General features: G+C 36.5%; 1 protein-coding gene across 3 annotated transcripts in view; it reads left to right on the top strand.

Moving 5' to 3' along the window:
* The window catches only part of LOC132560152 (neurocalcin homolog), a 74,857-nt gene extending 62,895 nt beyond the window's left edge, over positions 1-11,962 (top strand). For all 3 annotated transcript variants that reach the window (XM_060224804.1, XM_060224802.1, XM_060224803.1), the window contains 2 exons: positions 3,960-4,386; positions 6,340-11,962. In XM_060224804.1, the coding sequence (XP_060080787.1) occupies positions 4,009-4,386; positions 6,340-6,540 (579 nt within the window). In that variant the 5' untranslated portion in view covers positions 3,960-4,008 and the 3' untranslated portion in view covers positions 6,541-11,962. The remainder of the gene's footprint in view (positions 1-3,959; positions 4,387-6,339) is intronic.
* The last annotated feature ends 10,334 nt before the right edge of the window (positions 11,963-22,296 follow it).

The following is a 22,296-nucleotide window of genomic DNA, read 5'->3' as shown; positions in this document are numbered from 1 at the left end:
CGTTTCGTGCCGCCGGTCGCCACTTCCAACATTCCATAGTCAAATATCAGGGCATGGAAGAAAAAAGAAGAATGTCTAAAGTCCTGACCAGAAGGACTGACAGAGGTGCGACAGCAAAACACCCAGAGATGGAGAGGGAGATGTTCAACTTTGTATGCGATCGCTGAGATGCCAGCATTGCTGTCAGTACAACAGAACTGCACGTGCGGGCCATGCAGATCAAGAGAGGTCATGGGGTCAACAACTTTAAGCATCAATGGGATGGGCTGCCCTATCCGGAGAACGACAATTGCCAAAAAACTTACAGATGACTACGAAGACAGTCTCGTTGAATTTCAGAGTTACATCATCAAAATGAGGCAGACATACGAAATTGACCCATCAAGGATGGGGAATAACGACCAAACTACTATAGCCCCGACCAATAGTAAGACTGACTATTCGAACGACGGGAAACGAAAAAAGACAGATTCACCATAATGCTAGCGTGTATTGCCGATGATTAAAACATTCGAAATTTTTATTTTTTGTTGTATTTATCCCCAAATTATCATTTGTGACCGACGACTCTCACATAGAACTATGTGAAGGGAGATAAACCAAATATGGCGGACGCAGAACTTGGGAATGATAACCCAAAGAATGGCATGTTCCTGCATATAATGCGCACCCCCATTTGACTCGACAGTTTTAGCTTGAAAAAGTGCGCTCTATACGCATAAATTTATGGTATATAATGTCAGAAGGCCAGGCATGGTAACCTTGCTAGTTAACTGCAGTTCAGTGATTGACCTCTTAATTTGTAAACTTTGTTGGCACTTGACTGGCATGGAAACCATGCTAGTACACTGCTAACTGATAGTATTCATTTGTTTTACTGCTAATCAATTTTGATATTAGAATTATGTTATCTTGATACTGATTCCTCCATTATCTACTGTACATATGACTGGCATATGACCTGATGATGGGTAGATATAGATGAGTAAAGCAAATTATGTGTGTGTGAGGTCACATGACCTGATGATGGGTGGATATAGATGAGTAAAGCAAATTATGTGTGTGTGTGAGGTCACATGACCTGATGATGGGTAGATATAGATGAGTAAAGCAAATTATGTGTGTGTGAGGTCACATGACCTGATGATGGGTAGATATAGATGAGTAAAGCAAATTATGTGTGTGTGAGGTCACATGACCTGATGATGGGTAGATATAGATGAGTAAAACAAAATATGTGTGTGTGAGGTCACATGACCTGATGATGGGTAGATATAGATGAGTAAAACAAATCGTGTGTGTGAGGTCACATGACCTGATGATGGGTAGATATAGATGAGTAAAACAAATCGTGTGTGTGAGGTCACATGACCTGATGATGGGTAGATATAGATGAGTAAAGCAAATTATGTGTGTGTGATAGATGAGTAAAGCAAATTATGTGTGTGTGAGGTCACATGACCTGATGATGGGTAGATATAGATGAGTAAAACAAAACGTGTGTGTGTGAGGTCACATGACCTGATGATGGGTAGATATAGATGAGTAAAACAAATCGTGTGTGTGAGGTCACATGACCTGATGATGGGTAGATATAGATGAGTAAAACAAATGGTGTGTGTGAGGTCACATGACCTGATGATGGGTAGATATAGATGAGTAAAACAAAATATGTGTGTGAGGTCACATGACCTGATGATAGGTAAATAAAGATGAGTAAAACAAAATATTTGTGTGTGAGGTCACATGACCTGATGATGGGTAGATATAGATGAGTAAAACAAAATATATGTGTGTGAGGTCACATGACCTGATGATGGGTAGATATAGATTAGTAAAACAAATCGTGTGTGTAAGGTCACATGACCTGATGATAGGTAGATATAGATGAATGGTAATTATGGGCACCTGTGGAGTAGAAAATCAATGCAGCCCCTGTGTGAGCTGTTACTGGCTGAAAAGATAGCTCTCATCCTCTCAGACTAGACATAATAGTAATCAGTGGGCCTGTTCAATATTTAATGAATGTGTACTGTTTTATTCCAAGGCTCCATCCAGCACACGATCACAACTATTGATACAGGAGGGAAATTTATAATGCCATGCATTGTCCCAGCCTTTGACATGTCAGTTGGTGATACCAACAAGTTCTGTGTTGTGGTATTTGCTCTAGAGCATTGATTTTTTTCCAGATGTGATAGTGGTGAACCTTGACCCCTGTATCGTGTCTAATCTCTCATAAATATCCTCCTTTTGTATCTTGTACCAATGAGAATGTTGAATTGACCATCACACATAGCCACTGTGTTAATATATTTCTTCATGCAATAAGATGCCACCATCTGGAGGAGATTACATGATTCTTTATCAAAAAAATCAAAGAATAATTAATAAGGTATCTCTTAAGACTATCTGAAATTCTGATGAGGTATCTCATAAGACTATCTGAAATTCTGATGAGGTATCTCTTAAGACTATCTGAAATTCTGATGAGGTATCTCTTAAGACTATCTGAAATTCTGATGAGGTATCTCTTAAGACTATCTGAAATTCTGATGAGGTATCTCTTAAGACTATCTGAAATTCTGATGAGGTATCTCTTAAGACTATCTGAAATTCTGATGAGGTATCTCTTAAGACTATCTGAAATTCTGATGAGGTATCTCTTAAGACTATCTGAAATTCTGATGAGGTATCTCTTTCTGAGACTATCTGAAATTCTGATGAGGTATCTCTTAAGACTATCTGAAATTCTGATGAGGTATCTCTTAAGACTATCTGAAATTCTGATGAGGTATCTCTTAAGACTATCTGAAATTCTGATGAGGTATCTCTTAAGACTATCTGAAATTCTGATGAGGTATCTCTTAAGACTATCTGAAATTCTGATGAGGTATCTCTTAAAATTCTGACTATCTGAAATTCTGATGAGGTATCTCTTAAGACTATCTGAAATTCTGATGAGGTATCTGAAATTCTGATGAGGTATCTCTTAAGACTATCTGAAATTCTGATGAGGTATCTCATAAGACTATCTGAAATTCTGATGAGGTATCTCATAAGACTATCTGAAATTCTGATGAGGTATCTCTTAAGACTATCTGAAATTCTGATGAGGTATCTCATAAGACTATCTGAAATTCTGATGAGGTATCTCTTAAGACTATCTGAAATTCTGATGAGGTATCTCTTAAGACTATCTGAAATTCTGATGAGGTATCTCATAAGACTAACTGAAAGAATTTATCTCCGGCACATATGTCTGCCTGTACTTCTTACTCCATATTGGTAACTTTGTAAGTTGTTAATGTCTGATTTTCCTGGGAGTTCTGTCCCTTTTCTTGCATTTCTTTTTTCTCAATACCTAACAAGTGTAGTTTTGTGATTGCAATATTGTTTTATTTCGAGGGTTTCAATATGTATTTGCTTTATTTGATATTTTCATTGACTTATGATGTGATGCATACCTTCTAATTCTGTGGCTGGTAAGTTTACTTGAAGTTATATACATAGGTTTAAGATATATAGTACAATCATTCTATCTGAATCTGTGTTTCCACAAACCATGTTTGCCAAATCACCTATTAGGGGGTATTGCTTTTCCATGCTGCTTTTCTCTCCTAGTAAACTGGAAATACAGGAGTTGTTCCCTGTAAATGGTTTTCACCAGTCAACAAGCTAAAAGTATTTCTTTGCCTGGTAATGTCTATAGAACTTATGGCTTAGTTAACCTTTTCTAATTCATACCTTCAGTAAAAGTAGGATAATAATTTTTAAAATAACGAAAATTCTATTCATGCTATAATTTGGTTCTTTATGTTAGGATGTACGTGTAAGCATAAAATAGGAAATTCTATCCATGCTATAATTTGGTTCTTTATGTTAGGATGTACGTGTAAGTATAAAATAGAAAATTCTATAAATTATCAAAAGGTTATTCCATTTTTCTTTCATTATAGGAACTTTGTGCAAATAGCTGACAAAGAACTTCTGCCTTATAGAGACACCATGGGAAAGCAGAACAGTAAACTGAAGCCAGATGCCTTGGAGGACTTGAAACAAGAGACAGAGTTTAGTGATCATGAGCTACAGGAATGGTATAAAGGTTTTCTTAAGGACTGCCCCAGTGGCCATTTGACTGTTGATGAGTTCAAGAAGATTTATGGAAATTTTTTTCCATATGGAGATGCATCTAAATTTGCAGAACATGTTTTCAGGACCTTCGACACAAATGGTGATGGCACAATAGATTTCAGGGAGTTCATCTGTGCACTGAGTGTCACAAGTCGTGGAAAGTTAGAACAGAAATTAAAATGGGCTTTCAACATGTATGATTTGGATGGCAATGGATATATCTCAAAAGAAGAGATGTTGGAAATTGTTAAAGTGAGTATGACTGTTCAAAAGTAGAGATATTGCAGCGAAGATTACAGATCTTATTGAAGATTAACCTGTTAGATGACAAGACATACCATCCTTCCTCAGTAAAGCCATGCTAGATATCATTACAGAGCAGGTTTTCAGATTATCAGAGAGTTGACAAGACAAATCCAGCTAGATAACATATTTTCCATTAGGTTTAAGATCTTTGTTAAGTGATAAGTATCATGATGCTTCATACTACCCATACTTAGACATAAGGATCAGTGATAGCTAAGTCATTTGATGAGTGGTGTGATCCCTGCTTAGTTTCTTTGGACACTGAAATTACAGACCATCCTGTACTGTTGTGGTTGTGTCCATAATCAAAACATATTTGCTTTAGATAGAATGCAGCTGACCTCCTGCATAATGTTCATTGATGTAGTCACCAGCTGCTGCAAGGAGACTCAAAATAACTGACTGATTTGATAATCCCAGCACACAAAGACATTGTGTAAATGAAAGACATGTTATATGTTTATACAAATGATTCCAGTTACTAAAGGCTAAATACAACCAAGATACAATTGAAGTTCATAAAATGAAATAAGAAAAAGATTTTAGTGAGGTTTTTGTATGACTACACAGTATGCTTCATCAGACAAATGTGAAGTGTGAAGCATACAAGACAGTAAGGAATCAACAAACTTTTTTGGCTTAACTTTAATCCAATGTACACTGTTTACTTACCTGATACTGGTATCTATGTACTGTGACTGATACACTACTGGTATCTATGTACTGTGACTGATACACTACTGGTATCTATGTACTGTGACTGATACACTACTGGTATCTATGTACTGTGACTGATACACTACTGGTATCTATGTACTGTGACTGATACACTACTGGTATCTATGTACTGTGACTGACACACTACTGGTATCTATGTACTGTGACTGACACACTCCTGGTATCTATGTACTGTGACTGATACACTACTGGTATCTATGTACTGTGACTGATACACTACTGGTATCTATGTACTGTGACTGACACACTCCTGGTATCTATGTACTGTGACTGACACACTACTGGTATCTATGTACTTTGACTGACACACTACTGGTATCTATGTACTGTGACTGATACACTACTGGTATCTATGTACTGTGACTGACACACTACTGGTATCTATGTACTGTGACTGACACACTCCTGGTATCTATGTACTGTGACTGATACACTACTGGTATCTATGTACTGTGACTGACACACTCCTGGTATCTATGTACTGTGACTGATACACTACTGGTATCTATGTACTGTGACTGATACACTACTGGTATCTATGTACTGTGACTGATACACTACTGGTATCTGTGTACTGTGACTGACACACTATTGGTATCTTATCAGAAAAACCAAATGGCTGCTATCTTGGATTTTGACTATGAAAATTTTTTGCTTTTTCTAAATAGGGCTTGATTGACCTTTGTGAAATTTCAGAGGTAGATTACCCTAGATCTTTAGTTGTTCCTTATTGATTTTGGGACTCTTAGATCAGAAGTGGCCAATCTGTGGGCATCATGGATTTTCACAATGAGTATTTATTATTGCTATTTCTTGAGAAAAACTGGATGGATCTTTTTCAAATTTTCATATGTAGATTACCCTTACTCCTTCAATGTAAGATATGCCCTTTTGGTTTTAGGACCGATCAGGTAAACAAAGTGGCAGATAAATTATTTGATTTAAAAGTGAAAGATTATTATTGCAATTTCTATATGATTAAGAACAAAAGCACAAGAACAAAAAGAAAAGAGACGACAAGATACAAAATAATAATATTCAAACAATGGTGGGTGTTAAGATCAGGGTTAACTTCATTTAAGCAGTCAATCTAATACTTTAAAAAAAGGAAGACCTTGATCAAGCTTGAATGTTCCTTTACTGATTTCTTTATTCGTTCAGGCTATATACAAGATGGTTGGAACAGTGATGAAAATGCCGGAGGATGAATCTACACCAGAAAAGAGGACTGAAAAAATATTCAAACAAATGGACAAGAACAATGATGGAAAGCTGTCTCTACAAGAGTTTATTGAAGGAGCCAAAAGTGACCCATCCATTGTACGGCTATTACAGTGTGATGGCAGTAACCAGCCGCTCTGAGTCGGGTGTTTTTGTTTTGTTTCATTTTAAAGAATAACTGTTTATATACTGAATGAAAAGATATATATGATGATTGATATATATTTAAAACTTTTATGGTTAAATCTTGAGGATCGTGTTCAGACTTGAATGTTGACTTTCACTAGCTGAGGAATAAGATGTGATGAAAAGTCATTACATTTGGGGTATGCCAAATTTCCTGTGTGTCATCCAAGCTGTCAGTTATTGCTTTAATTCACCATTCTTGGTTGTGCCTATAGAGCAATATATTTGTGAGAAGTCTCTGTAATGGAGGAGCTGTGATGTATTCCGCATAATTGTTGTGCCTGGACATATAAAATGGAGACTGCTATCCTGAAAGATTGTGTTGCTGAGTTGTGATCTCTCTATCGGACAAAGTACCAGCCTTGATAATAATGTTGTGCACCCTTGTTAGTAGCGATATGTCCAGTCAAGATGGCAGCACACTTAAGGATAATTAAGTGGAATACTGTTAATTTTCAAGTTGCAACCCAAGAGATTTTACAAATACATTAATAACACTTGTTAAAACACCTCTCCTAAAATTTAATTCCATTATATGGATTAATTCGAACCAGCTTTAAAGTATCTTTCTTGTTACCTCAACAAAATTTGCTCAACACTCATAAAAAGATGAAACATTCTCTACAAAATGTCATGTAAAACAGGTTTTCTCTATTGTGGTTATCTACCATGGAACAGTGAAAGTGGAATAAAGCTCCATGGTGATAGGGGCACCGATTTAAAGTTTGGATGGAGGATCATACTTGGGCATCTGTTTAAAGAGAAATGCCTTGACTAGTAGCATCAGATATTAGGTTGATCACTATTTTTTGTTAATGCAAAATTCAACTGTACATATATTTGATATTCTCGGTTTTTTTACTTCAGTAATTTCCAAGATGTTGAATCACAGTGTGTGACTTTTCATTATTGTTGTTGGTTTTATTTTTTTATTTTTTTTTTAACAACACTTATTATTCATAAGACATCTCATAATTGTGAGGTATACACAATGGCAAATATTGTATATTTTGTTTTATAAATTCACAATCTGCATTTACTTATCACAAATGTGTATGCAATGGTATTTGTTTACATACAGTTGGTCTCACAAACTGGTTCTTAAAGGAAGAAGATGAGTTTGTAATAAGGATTTCAATTAATTTTTAAGTAACATGTGTATTTATAAATGACTGATTAACAAAAACACTTACACAGTACTTTGAAAAGCTTTTGATGCTATGAAATCCTGAGCTTTTTTTATGACTCATTCTGAAAGACGTACTAGATTGCTTTTTCACTAGTTACACAAAATGTATACCCTGTACAGATGGAAAGTAATTTATGAGATTTAGAGATAACCAGTATCGGATAAATGTATATATTAATTATGAATACTTTCCAATTAAGAAATTCTTGTTTGGTCAGAGTTTATGTGAAGGTCTGAAGTGCTAGTGGAGGGATTTCTGGGAAAAATAACGTATTTTGAACTGTATATTTTGTGTAGTATAAGAGAGCTATAATGAGTTAATGGAATCTTGATAGGTTAACAATAGTGTAGAAATGATACCATTATATTCTGATCTGTGATAAGGTTTTACCAACAAACTGTTGATAGCATTTCAGAACAGTCCTAATGAAATCCTCATTGTGTTTAATCAAACTTGTACTATATCTAGACTGCAGGGAGCACTAGCAACATTCTGTGTACTGTAGATTGTGTGGACCCACATGTCATGTAAAAATAGCGATAACTTTCACAGAGTCATGGCATGATGCCATTTATCATATCCTCCATTACCTGTTTTTCATTGCTCTGCATTGAAATTGTTTGAATTTTTCTGTGTAATATTCTTTTGTTTCCACACCCCCATCTTCAAACCTATGAGGTATTTGAGTTGACCAATTAGATTCGTTTATTCGTCATTCTCATATTCATAGAAATCTTTTAGTTTTTCTTTTTGACCGTTAAAGTTTACATCTAGAAGTATGGCTCTTATGTTTGTGATTACACCTTGATTTCTAGCCTTTGTATGTTTTGTTTTTGTACCCATTGATAGATGCTTTTGTCATCACCTAATGACACCATAGCCAGTCTATAGCTTTGTATGGTCATTACCCCATTATTTACCTTCTTCAGACAACATCAATCTTCTCAGTTAATCCTCGCTGTCCAGCACAAATATTGGTTTAAAATGATATTTCCCATCCTGTAGACATCAATATCAAAAATCTGGGAGGTCATGAACATTACTGCTATAAGCTAGCATCATTTGTCTTTGTACTAGGCCTAGAGAGAAATAACCTGATTAGTGAGGACAACTCATTTGTTCTATCTGGTGAACACATTGCTATTAGCTAGCATCATTTGTCTTTGTACTAGGCCGAGAGAGAGATAACCTGATTAGTGAGGACAACTCATTGTTCTATCTGGTGAACACATTGCTATTAGCTAGCATCATTTGTCTTTATACTAGGCCTAGAGAGAGATAACCTGATTAGTGAGGACAACTCATTGTTCTATCTGGTGAACACATTGCTATTAGCTAGCATCATTTGCCTTTGTACTAGGCAGAGAGAGAGATAACCTGATTAGTGAGGACAACTCATTTGTTCTATCTGGTGAACACATTGCTATTAGCTAGCATCATTTGTCTTTGTACTAGGCAGAGAGAGAGATAACCTGATTAGTGAGGACAACTCATTTGTTCTATCTGTTGAACACATTGCTATTAGCTAGCATCATTTGTCTTTGTACTAGGCCTAGAGAGAGATAACCTGATTAGTGAGGACAACTATGTATCTGGTTACTGCATGGACAATTTGATATCTGTATGTATGTGACATAAATGTATTGCCACAGTGTTATACTTGTCTACATATTAGTGCTGATATCTTGGCACCACTGTTTTAAAAACTTTAGAATGAACCGTAAAAGTTGTGATTGGTGGCCAATTTTTTAATCTTGGTGCCAGCTGTTGTTTGAGACTAGTTTTCAGACCTTGCCGTCAGCTGTAGTTGGAGACTGGTTGTATGACCTTGCTGTTAGCTGTAGTTGGAGACTGGTTGTATGGCCTTGCCATCAGCTGTAGTTGGAGACTGGTTGTATGGCCTTGCTGTTAGTTGTAGTTGGAGACTGGTTGTATGGCCTTGCCGTCAGCTGTAGTTGGAGACTGGTTGTATGGCCTTGCTGTTAGTTGTAGTTGGAGACTGGTTGTATGACCTTGCTGTCAGCTGCAGTTTGAAGCTGGTTTGTATGACCTTGCTGTTAGCTGTAGTTGGAGGCTAGTTGTGCGACCTTGCTCTCAGCTGTAGTTGAAGGCTAGTTGTGTGACCTTGCTGTCAGCTGTAGTTGGAGGCTAGGTGTGCAACCTTGCTGTTAGCTTTAGTTGGAGGCTGGTTGTGTGACCTTGCCGTAAGCTGTAGTTGGAGGCTAGTTGTGTGACCTTGCTGTTAGCTGTTGGAGGCTAGTTGTGTGACCTTGCTGTTAGCTGTAGTTTGAGGCTGATTGTTTGACCTTGCTGTCAGCTGTAGTTGGAGGCTAGTTGTGCGACCTTGCTCTCAGCTGTTGTTTGAGGCTGGTTGTATGACCTTGCTGTTAGCTGTAGTTTGAGACTGGTTGTATGACCTTGTTATCAGCTGTAGTTGGAGACTGGTTGTATGACCTTGCTGTCAGCTGCAGTTTGAAGCTGGTAGTATGACCTTGCTGTCAGCTGTAGTTGGAGGCTGGTTGTGTGACCTTGCTGTCAGCTGTAGTTGAAGGCTAGTTGTGTGACCTTGCTGTTGGAGGCTAGAGTAGTTTTCTGACTGTGATGTCAGTTGTAGTTTACTAATTGTCTGAAGTTGCCTGCTGCCTCCTCTGATTGGCAGCTGTTGGTGAGGAGGCATTAATGGATCAATTCCATGAATTGTTCTTGTGGCATTCATTAGCCTATGTCACATATGCACATTTTTTTTATCGTTGTCTTGATACCGTACTCACTCTACTATACATGCAATGACTGAGCTATAAGCATAGAGCATTATGATTATATCAAATGTAATGGGAACTGCTCCTGTAGTGTGACAGGTTGGTGTCATTAGGTGTATAGACATGAGGTGTGTTATTTAGGTACATTAATGTATAGATGTAGCTCCTACATCTATACTGAACATCTAGGTGTCAGCAGAAATGGATCATCAGTGTGGCAGTAGATTTAACACATGGGGCAAGCTTTTGCCAGAAACCTACAAGATATTGTAATGTTGGAAATATTTAATAGTACATAAATGTCAACTAATTATTTTAGAATAAGGTTCATATTCTGATTTGATGGAATACTGTTTGTGACTTCCCAAAAAATGTTATTTTGGGGAAGATTTCATCTTTAAAAAAAAGTCTTCAGTAATGAATTTTAACATTCCAGATTCAATGAAAGGATGGTATATAGGAGAAACTGACAAATACAAATTATTTTAATTTGTCAGATTTTTTCTTTACTAACATGAAAGGTTTTTTTCTCCTGTTTTTATATATTATACACAGTATCACTGAGTAAAGACATTAAATGCCAAACCTGTTCAAGTCCTTATCATTTAGATTGTAAAATGTGAACAAAACTAAATCTCCTCTTTAGTGATCTTACAATGACTAGTGTCAGATGTAACAAAGTTGTGTACTGTAGGTTGTGTGTGATCTAGATCTCAATTTGTCTGCTGTGTGTACAAATGGCAATGTAAACAATGGCAACCTTACTTGTACATAGCTTGTTTATTGTTATACTTCCACAATGCAGAAGTACATTTTTGTGTTCTTTCTTTTCAGATTGTGATTGTTGTTGAATATGTTAAATTTTTTTAGAACTCTAGTAAGCATTTAGCTAATAGCATATACAAGATTCCATTTTGAAACATGAACAGTTTCTAATGCAAAATGTTTGGAATTATCTGTTTTATTGCATTCTGAGTGACCTGTAATTCAGTTTTTAGCAATGGTTACTGCACTAAAACTTCAGCACTTAGAAAGGAAAAAAAAAACACCAGAAAAGAGGAAAAGGAAATTGTAAGTAGGTAAGAACAAGTAGCCACACATTAGATTGAGTAACTTAGGTACTGTAGTCAGCTTACACATAAAACATTATACACAACTTGGAAAATTTGGCAAATTTGATTTGATTATACCATTAGGTATCCATGACAACATGTAAATATTTTTTTATGTATGGACATGAATTTGACTTTTTTCATTGTTCACTAATCATTGCTGTTGTTCATTGACTCCACATATTTCACCATTCACCCTATATATCGGTATATATACCGGTAATCCAATGTGTGACAGGATGTACATTTCTCTCCGTGTTAATATCATTGATCTTAATGTATTTTATGAATTAAAGAACTTCCTTCCCAAGCTTTACTTCCTTGTGATTCATTTTTCAAGTTTTCGGATTTTGATGAAAAAGTCGAGTCTATCAGGATATTTCTCAACTGTCAAAATAAAGTGTCATTGTCATGTTATTTACACAAATATCAGGACAGTGATGTCATGTACACAATGATTAGGACTACTAGACTGTGATGTCATGTAAACAATGATCAGGATAAGTAGACAGTGATGTCATGTACACAATTATCAGGATACGTAGACAGTGATGTCATGTACACAATGATCAGGACAACTAGACAGTGATGTCATGTACACAATGATCAGGATAAGTAGACAGTGATGTCATGTACACAATGATCAGGATAAGTAGACAGTGATGTCATGTACACAATGATCAGGATAAGTAGACCGTAAAGTCATGTACACAATGATCAGGACTAGTAGACTGTGTTGTCATGTACACAATGATTAGGACTACGAGACTGTGATGTCATGTACACAATGATCAGGATAAGTAGACTGTGATGTCATGTACACAATGATCAGAGTAAGTAGACTGTGATGTCATGTACACAATGATCAGGATAAGTAGACAGTGATGTCATGTACACAATGATCAGGATAAGTAGACAGTGATGTCATGTACACAATGATCAGAATAAGTAGACTGTGATGTCATGTACACAATGATCAGGATAAGTAGACTGTGATGTCATGTACACAATGATTAGGATAAGTAGACTGTGATGTCATGTACACAATGATCAGGATAAGTAGACTGTGATGTCATGTACACAATGATCAGGGTAAGTAGACTGATGTCATGTACACAATCATCAGAGTAAGTAGACTGTGATGTCATGTACACAATGATCAGAATAAGTAGACAGTGATGTCATGTACACAATGATCAGAATAAGTAGACAGTGATGTCATGTACACAATGATCAGGATAAGTAGACACTGATGTCATGTACACAATGATCAGAATAAGTAGACAGTGATGTCATGTACACAATCATCAGGATAAGTAGACAGTGATGTCATGTACACAATGATCAGAATAAGTAGACAGTGATGTCATGTACACAATGATCAGGATAAGTAGACTGTGATGTCATGTACACAATGATCAGGATAAGTAGACAGTGATGTCATGTACACAATGATCAGGACTACGAGACTGTGATGTCATGTACACAATGATCAGGATAAGTAGACAGTGATGTCATGTACACAATGATCAGGATAAGTAGACAGTGATGTCATGTACACAATGATCAGGACTACGAGACTGTGATGTCATGTACACAATGATCAGGATAAGTAGACAGTGATGTCATGTACACAATCATCAGAATAAGTAGACAGTGATGTCATGTACACAATGATCAGGATAAGTAGACTGTGATGTCATGTACACAATCATCAGAGTAAGTAGACTGTGATGTCATGTACACAATGATCAGGATAAGTAGACTGTGATGTCATGTACACAATGATCATGGTAAGTAGACAGTGATGCCATGTACACAATCATCAGAGTATGTAGACTGTGATGTCATGTACACAATGATCAGAATAAGTAGACAGTGATGTCATGTACACAATGATCAGAATAAGTAGACAGTGATATCATGTACACAATGATCAGAATAAGTAGACTGTAATGTCATGTACACAATGATCAGGACTATGAGACAGCGATGTCATGTACACAATGATCAGGATAAGTAGACAGTGATGTCATGTACACAATGATCAGAATAAGTAGACAGTGATATCATGTACACAATGATCAGAATAAGTAGACTGTGATATCATGTACACAATGATCAGGATAAGTAGACAGTGATGTCATGTACACAATGATCAGAATAAGTAGACTGTGATGTCATGTACACAATGATCAGGATAAGTAGACTGTGATGTCATGTACACAATGATCAGAATAAGTAGACTGTAATGTCATGTACACAATGATCAGGACTATGAGACAGTGATGTCATGTAAACAATGATCAGAATAAGTAGACTGTAATGTCATGTACACAATGATCAGGATAAGTAGATTGTGATGTCATGTACACTATCATCAGAATAAGTAGACTGTGATGTCATGTACACAATGATCAGAACTACTAGACAGTACACAAAATTTAGAACTGGTTGTAGTGTAGAGGTCTAGCACTAACCTGTAGTATCCAAAATTTAGAACTAGAATAGTGTTCAAATCTAGCACAACTCTGTAGTACTAAGAATTTAGAACTTGTTATAGTGTACAGGTCTATCACTACTCCGTAGTTCCAAGAGCTTAGAACTAGTTATTGTGTAGAGTTCTAGCACTTCTCTGTAGTACACAAAATAGAGGACTGTGTTGTCAGGTAAACAATGAGCAGGACAACTAGAGAGTGATGTCATGTACACAATGATAAGGACTGCGAGACTGTGATGTCATGTACACAATGATCAGGACTACTAGACAGTACCCAACATTTAGAACTAGTTATAGTGTACAGTTCCAGAACTACTCTGTAGTACCTACAATTTAGAACTAGTTATAGTGTACAGGTCTTGCACTACTCTTTAATACCTAGAATTTAGAACTAGTTATAGTGTATAGGTCTATCACTACTCTGTAGTACCCAGAATTAAGAACCGGTAATAGTGTACAGGTCTTCCACTACTCTGTAGTACACAAAATAGAGGACTGTGTTGTCATGTACACAATTATCAGGACAACTAGACAGTACCCAGAATTGAGAACTAGTTATAGTGTACAGGTCAAGGACTACTGTGTAGTACCCAGAATTAAGAACTAGTTATAGTGTACAGGTCTTGTACTACTCTGTAGTACCAATAATTAAGAACTAGTTATAGTGTACAGGTCAAGCACTACTCTGTAGTACCCAGAATTTAGAACTAGTTATAGTGTAGAGGTCTAGTAGTACTCTGTAGTACACAAAATAGAGGACTGTGTTGTCATGTACACAATGATCAGGACAACTCTTGACGAGTGATGTCATGTACAGAATGATTAGGACTAGAGACTGTGATGTCATGTACACAATGATCAGGACTACTAGATAGTACCCAACATTTAGAACTAGTTATAGTGTACAGGTCTATCACTACTCTGTAGTACCAAGAATTTAGAACTAGTTATAGTGTACAGGTCTTGCACTAATCTGTAGTAGCCAAAATTAAGAACTAGTTTTAGTATACAGGTGAAGCACTACTCTGTAGTACCTAGAATTTAGAACTAGTTATAGTGTACAGTTCTACCACAACTACTCTTATAGTACCCACAGAATTTAGAACTAGCCTAGGTTTAACTAGTTATAGTGTACAGGTCTACCACTACTCTGAAGTATAAAGAATTTAGAACTAGTTATAGTGTACAGGTCTACCACAACTCTGTAGTACCCAGAATTTTGAACCGGTGATAGTGTACAGGTCTACCACTACTCTGAAGTATAAAGAATTTAGAACTAGTTATAGTGTACAGGTCTACCACAACTCTGTAGTACCCAGAATTTAGAACTAGTTATAGTGTACAGGTCTTGTACTACTCCGTAGTACCAATAATTAAGAACTAGTTATAGTGTACAGGTCTAGCACTACTCCGTAGTACCAAGAATTTAGAACTAGTTATAGTGTACAGGTCTTGCACTAATCTGTAGTAGCCAAAATTAAAGAACTAGTTATAGTGTAGAGGTCTTGTACTACTCTGTAGTACCTAGAATTTAGAACTAGTTATAGTGTACAGGTCTTGCACTAATCTGTAGTAGCCAAAATTAAAGAACTAGTTATAGTGTACAGGTCAAGCACTACTCTGTAGTACCCAGAATTAAGAACTAGTTATAGTGTACAGGTCTTGTACTACTCTGTAGTACCAATAATTAAGAACTAGTTATAGTGTACAGGTCAAGCACTACTCTGTAGTACCCAGAATTTAGAACTAGTTATAGTGTACAGGTCTTGCACTAATCTGTAGTAGCAAAAATTTAGAACTACTTATAATGTACAGTTCTACCACAACTCTTAAGTATCAAGAATTTAGAACTAGTTATAGTGTACATTTCTTGTACTACTCTGTAGTACCCAGAATTTAGAACTAGTTATAGTGTACAGGCCAAGAACTACTCTATAGTACCTAGAATTTAGAACTAGTTATAGTGTACATTTCTTGTACTACTCTGTAGTACCCAGAATTTAGAACTAGTTATAGTGTACAGGTCTTCCACTACTCTGTAGTACACAAAATTTAGAACTAGTTGTAGTGTACACAATTATCAGGACAACTCTAGTAGTACCCAGAATTGAGAACTAGTTATAGTGTACAGGTCAACCACTACTCTGTAGTACCCAGAATTAAGAACTAGTTATAGTGTACAGGTCTATCACTACTCTGTAGTACCCAGAATTAAGAACTAGTTATAGTGTACAGGTCAAGCACTACTCTGTAGTACCTAGAATTTAGAACTAGTTATAGTGTACAGGTCTAGTAGTACTCTGTAGTACACAAAATAGAGGACTGTGTTGTCATGTACACAATGATCAGGACAACTCGACGGTGATGTCATGTACGCAATGATTAGGACTACGAGACTGTGATGTCATGTACACAATGATCAGGACTACTAGATAGTACCCAACATTGAGAACTAGTTATAATGTACATGTCAAACACTACTCTGTCGTACCCAAAACTTAGAACAAGTTGTAGTGTACAGGTCAAGCACTACCCTGTAGTACCCAGAATTTAGAACTAGTTATAGTGTACAGGTCTTGTACTACTCTATAGTACCTAGAATTTAGAACTAGTTATAGTGTACAGTTCTACCACAACTCTTAAGTATCAAGAATTTAGAACTAGCCTACAGGTTTACCATAAATCTATAGTACCCAGAATTTTGAACCGGTTATAGTGTACAGGTCTACCACTACTCTGAAGTATAAAGAATTTAGAACTAGTTATAGTGTACAGGTCTACCACAACTCTGTAGTACCCAGAATTTAGAACTAGTTATAGTGTACAGGTCAAGGACTACTCTGTAGTACCCAGAATTTAGAACTAGTTATAGTGTACAGGTCTAGCACTACTCCGTAGTACCAAGAATTTAGAACTAGTTATAGTGTACAGGTCTTGCACTACTCTGTAGTAGCAAAAATTTAGAACTAGTTATAGTGTACAGGTCTTGTACTACTCTGTAGTAGCCAGAATTTAGAACTAGTTATAGTGCACAGGTCTTGTACTACTCTGTAGTACCAATAATTAAGAACTAGTTATAGTGTACAGGTCAAGCACTACTCTGTAGTACCCAGAATTAAGAACTAGTTATAGTGTACAGGTCTTGTACTACTCTGTAGTACCAATAATTAAGAACTAGTTATAGTGTACAGGTCAAGCACTACTCTGTAGTACCCAGAATTTAGAACTAGTTATAGTGTACAGGTCTTGCACTAATCTGTAGTAGCAAAAATTTAGAACTACTTATAGTGTACAGTTCTACCACAACTCTTAAGTATCAAGAATTTAGAACTAGTTATAGTGTACAGTTCTTGTACTACTCTGTAGTACCCAGAATTTAGAACTAGCCTACAGGTCTATCACAACTCTGTAGTACCCAGAATTTAGAACTAGTTATAGTGTACAGGTCAAGCACTACTCTGTAGTACCCAGAATTTAGAACTAGTTATAGTGTACATTTCTTGTACTACTCTGTAGTACCCAGAATTTAGAACTAGCCTACAGATCTACCACAACTCTGTAGTACCCAGAATTTATAACTAGTTATAGTGTACAGGTCTTGTACTACTCTGTAGTACCCAGAATTAAGAACTAGTTATAGTGTACAGGTCAAGCACTACCCTGTAGTACCCAGAATTTAGAACTAGTTATAGTGTAGAGGTCTTGTACTACTCTGTATTACCCAGAATTTAGAACTAGTTATAGTGTACAGGTCTATCACTACTCCGTAGTACCAAGAATTTAGAACTAGTTATAGTGTACAGGTCTATCACTACTCTGTAGTACCCAGAATTTAGAACTAGTTATAGTGTACAGGTCTTGTACTACTCTGTAGTACCCAGAATTAAGAACTAGTTATAGTGTACAGGTCTTGTACTACTCTGTAGTACCCAGAATTTAGAACTAGTTATAGTGTACAGGTCTACCACTACTCTGTAGTACCCAGAATTTAGAACTAGTTATAGTGTACAGGTCTACCACTACTCTGTAGTACCCAGAATTTTGAACCGGTTATAGTGTACAGGTCTACCACTACTCTGTAGTACCCAGAATTTTGAACCGGTTATAGTGTACAGGTCTACCACTACTCTGTAGTACCCAGAATTTAGAACTAGTTATAGTGTACAGGTCTAGCACTACTCTGTCATACCCAGAATTTAGAACTAGTTATAGTGTACAGGTCTACCACTACTCTGTAGTACCCAGAATTTAGAACTAGTTATAGTGTACAGTTCTTGTACTACTCTGTAGTACCCAGAATTTAGAACTAGTTATAGTGTACAGGTCTTGTACTACTCTGTAGTACCCAGAATTAAGAACTAGTTATAGTGTACAGTTCTACCACAACTCTTAAGTATCAAGAATTTAGAACTAGCCTACAGGTTTACCATAAATCTATAGTACCCAGAATTTTGAACCGGTTATAGTGTACAGGTCTACCACAACTCTGTTGTAGCCAGAATTAAGAACTAGTTATAGTGTACAGGTCTATCACTACTACGTAGTACCAATAATTTAGAACTAGTTATAGTGTACAGGTCTACCACAACTCTGTAGTAGCCAGAATTAAGAACTAGTTATAGTGTACAGGTCTATCACTACTCCGTAGTACCAAGAATTTAGAACTAGTTATAGTGTACAGGTCTTGTACTACTCTGTAGTACCCAGAATTAAGAACTAGTTATAGTGTACAGGTCAAGCACTACTCTGTAGTACCCAGAATTTAGAACTAGTTATAGTGTACAGGTCTTGCACTACTCTGTAGTACCCAGAATTTAGAACTAGTTATAGTGTACAGTTCTACCACAACTCTGTAGTACCAAGAATTTAGAACTAGTTATAGTGTACAGGTCTACCACTACTCTGAAGTATAAAGAATTTAGAACTAGTTATAGTGTACAGGTCTATCACTACTCCGTAGTACCCAGAATTTAGAACTAGTTATAGTGTACAGGTCTTGCACTACTCTGTAGTACCCAGAATTAAGAACTAGTTATAGTGTACAGGTCTTGCACTAATCTGTAGTAGCAAAAATTTAGAACTAGTTATAGTGTACAGTTCTACCACAACTCTTAAGTATCAAGAATTTAGAACTAGTTATAGTGTACAGTTCTTGTACTACTCTGTAGTACCCAGAATTTAGAACTAGTTATAGTGTACAGGTCTTGTACTACTCTGTAGTACCCAGAATTTAGAACTAGTTATAGTGTACAGGTCTAGTTCTAGTTATAGTGTACAGGTCTACCACAACTCCGTAGTACCAAGAATTTAGAACTAGTTATAGTGTACAGGTCTTGTACTACTCTGTAGTACCCAGAATTAAGAACTAGTTATAGTGTACAGGTCTATCACTACTCCGTAGTACCAAGAATTTAGAACTAGTTATAGTGTACAGGTCTTGTACTACTCTGTAGTACCCAGAATTTAGAACTAGTTATAGTGTACAGGTCTAGCACTACTCTGTAGTACCCAGAATTTAGAACTAGTTATAGTGTACAGGCCAAGAACTCCTCTATAGTACCTAGAATTTAGAACTAGTTATAGTGTACAGGTCTACCACAACTCTGTAGTACCAATAATTAAGAACTAGTTATAGTGTACAGGTCTACCACTACTCTGTAGTACCCAGAATTTAGAACTAGTTATAGTGTACAGGTCTACCACAACTCTGTAGTACCAATAATTAAGAACTAGTTATAGTGTACAGGTCTTGCACTAATCTGTAGTACCAATAATTTAGAACTAGTTATAGTGTACAGGTCTACCACAACTCTGTAGTAGCCAGAATTAAGAACTAGTTATAGTGTACAGGTCAAGCACTACTCTGTAGTACCTAGAATTTAGAACTAGTTATAGTGTACAGTTCTTAGTACTCTGTAGTACACAAAATCTGTATGTACCAATGATTTAATAGTGTACATGTCTACGCACTACTCTGAACCCAGAATTTAGAGACTAGTTATAGTGTACAGGTCTTGCACTACTCTGTAGTACCCAAATTAGAACTAGTTATAGTGTACAGGTCAAGCACTACTCCGTAGTACCCAGAATTTAGAACTAGTTATAGTGTACAGGTCTAGCACTACTCTGTCATACCCAGAATTTAGAACTAGTTATAGTGTACAGGTCTATCACTACTCCGTAGTACCAAGAATTAAGAACTAGTTAAAGTGTACAGGTCTTGTACTACACTGTAGTACCCAGAATTAAGAACTGGTTATAGCGTACAGGTCTAGCACTGATGTGTAGTATCCAGAATTTAGAACTAGTTATAGTGTACAGGTCTAGAAATACTCTGTAGTACCCAGAATTTAGAACTAGTTATAGTGTACAGTTCTACCACAACTCTGTAGTATCAAGAATTTAGAACTAGTTATAGTGTACAGGTCTAGCACTACTCTGTAGTTATAGTGTACAGGTCTAGCACTACTCTGTAGTATTTTAGAACTAGTTATAGTGTACAGGTCTTCACTACTCTGTAGTACCCAGAATTTAGAACTAGCCTACAGATCTACCACAACTCTGTAGTACCCAGAATTTAGAACTAGTTATAGTGTACAGGTCAAGCACTACCCTGTAGTACCCAGAATTTAGAACTAGTTATAGTGTACAGGCCAGCCTAGAATTTAGAACTAGTTATAGTGTACAGGTCTAGTAGTACCCAGAATTTAGAACTAGTTATAGTGTACAGGTCAACTACTCTGTAGTACCCAGAATTTAGAACTAGTTATAGTGTACAGGTCTACCACTACTCTGTAGTACCCAGAATTTAGAACTAGTTATAGTGTACAGGTCTATCACTACTCTGTAGTACCCAGAATTAAGAACTAGTTATAGTGTACAGGTCTATCACTACTCTGTAGTACCCAGAATTAAGAACTAGTTATAGTGTACAGGTCAAGCACTACTCTGTAGTACCTAGAATTTAGAACTAGTTATAGTGTACAGGTCTAGTAGTACTCTGTAGTACACAAAATAGAGGACTGTATTGCCATGTACACAATGATCAGGACTACTAGACTATATTGTCATGTACACAATGATTAGGATATGTAGACTGTGATGTCATGTACACAATGATTAGGACTACAGTAAATGCCACTGACTGTAACACAAAATAGAAGATACCACTGACTGAACACAAAATAGAAGATACTACTGACTGTAACACAAAATAGAAGATACTACTGACTGTAACACAAAATAGAAGGTACCACTGACTGAACACAAAATAGAAGGTACCACTGACTGTACCACAAAATAGAAGGTACCACTGACTGTAACACAAAATAGAAGATACCACTGACTGAACACAAAATAGAAGATGCCACTGACTGTAACACAAAATAAAAGATGCCACTGACTGTACCACAAAATAGAAGATACCACTGACTGTACCACAAAATAAAAGATACCACTGACTGTAACACAAAATAAAAGATAAAATCGTAATGTCATGAGTAAGCTTGTATACAAGACTTTAAGGTTAATGGCCAAGTTCAAAATGTAACCCGATGTCATGTTCAGTTTTGACTAACATTACGTTATGTTTTCTGGTCACAAAAAACGTCGATAAGTTTAAGATGAAAACCAGCAAACGTTTTGATTGATTAAATTGTCATCTCAATCAACCCGCAGAAATCTGTGATAATTGAGCGAAAATCGGTGTATCGATTTTTACCTGTGAAATGTTTATATAAGACTACTACTCATATTCTTACTACGCGGAACTATATCTGAGCGTCAATACAGAGATCAATGTGTTTTCTCCTGTGACCATGTAACCGGTTCCCGTTCGATTATCGCTCCTTGTTGCATAGCAACCATCTGGTAAACTCTAAACATACAGAAAAGTTGAGTTTACCTGAGACGCTGATGACAGAAGAAGCATAGATTTGACTTCTCCTGCATACAAATCAGCGGCTTTTTTGACGAGCGGTTTGTTTACAATTGTTTCCAGTCAACACAGTCTTGAGGATTACGTTCATATTTACACGATGAAGGTAATACTCAATTTGGTAAGTCTGCATTTGAATTACATCTTTAAAAGGAAAAACGATCGCATCCGCCATTTTGTTTTTCAGAGCTTTAATCGGTGTCGTAAGTCACTC

This window comes from Ylistrum balloti, unplaced genomic scaffold, assembly GCF_031769215.1.
Source record: "Ylistrum balloti isolate Yb309-2 unplaced genomic scaffold, AGI_CSIRO_Ybal_v1 Utg371022, whole genome shotgun sequence".
NCBI classification, from domain to species: Eukaryota; Metazoa; Mollusca; class Bivalvia; order Pectinida; family Pectinidae; genus Ylistrum; species Ylistrum balloti.
The sequence above is the reverse complement of the archived record's forward strand: the minus strand, read 5'-3'. Positions and strand labels throughout refer to the sequence as shown.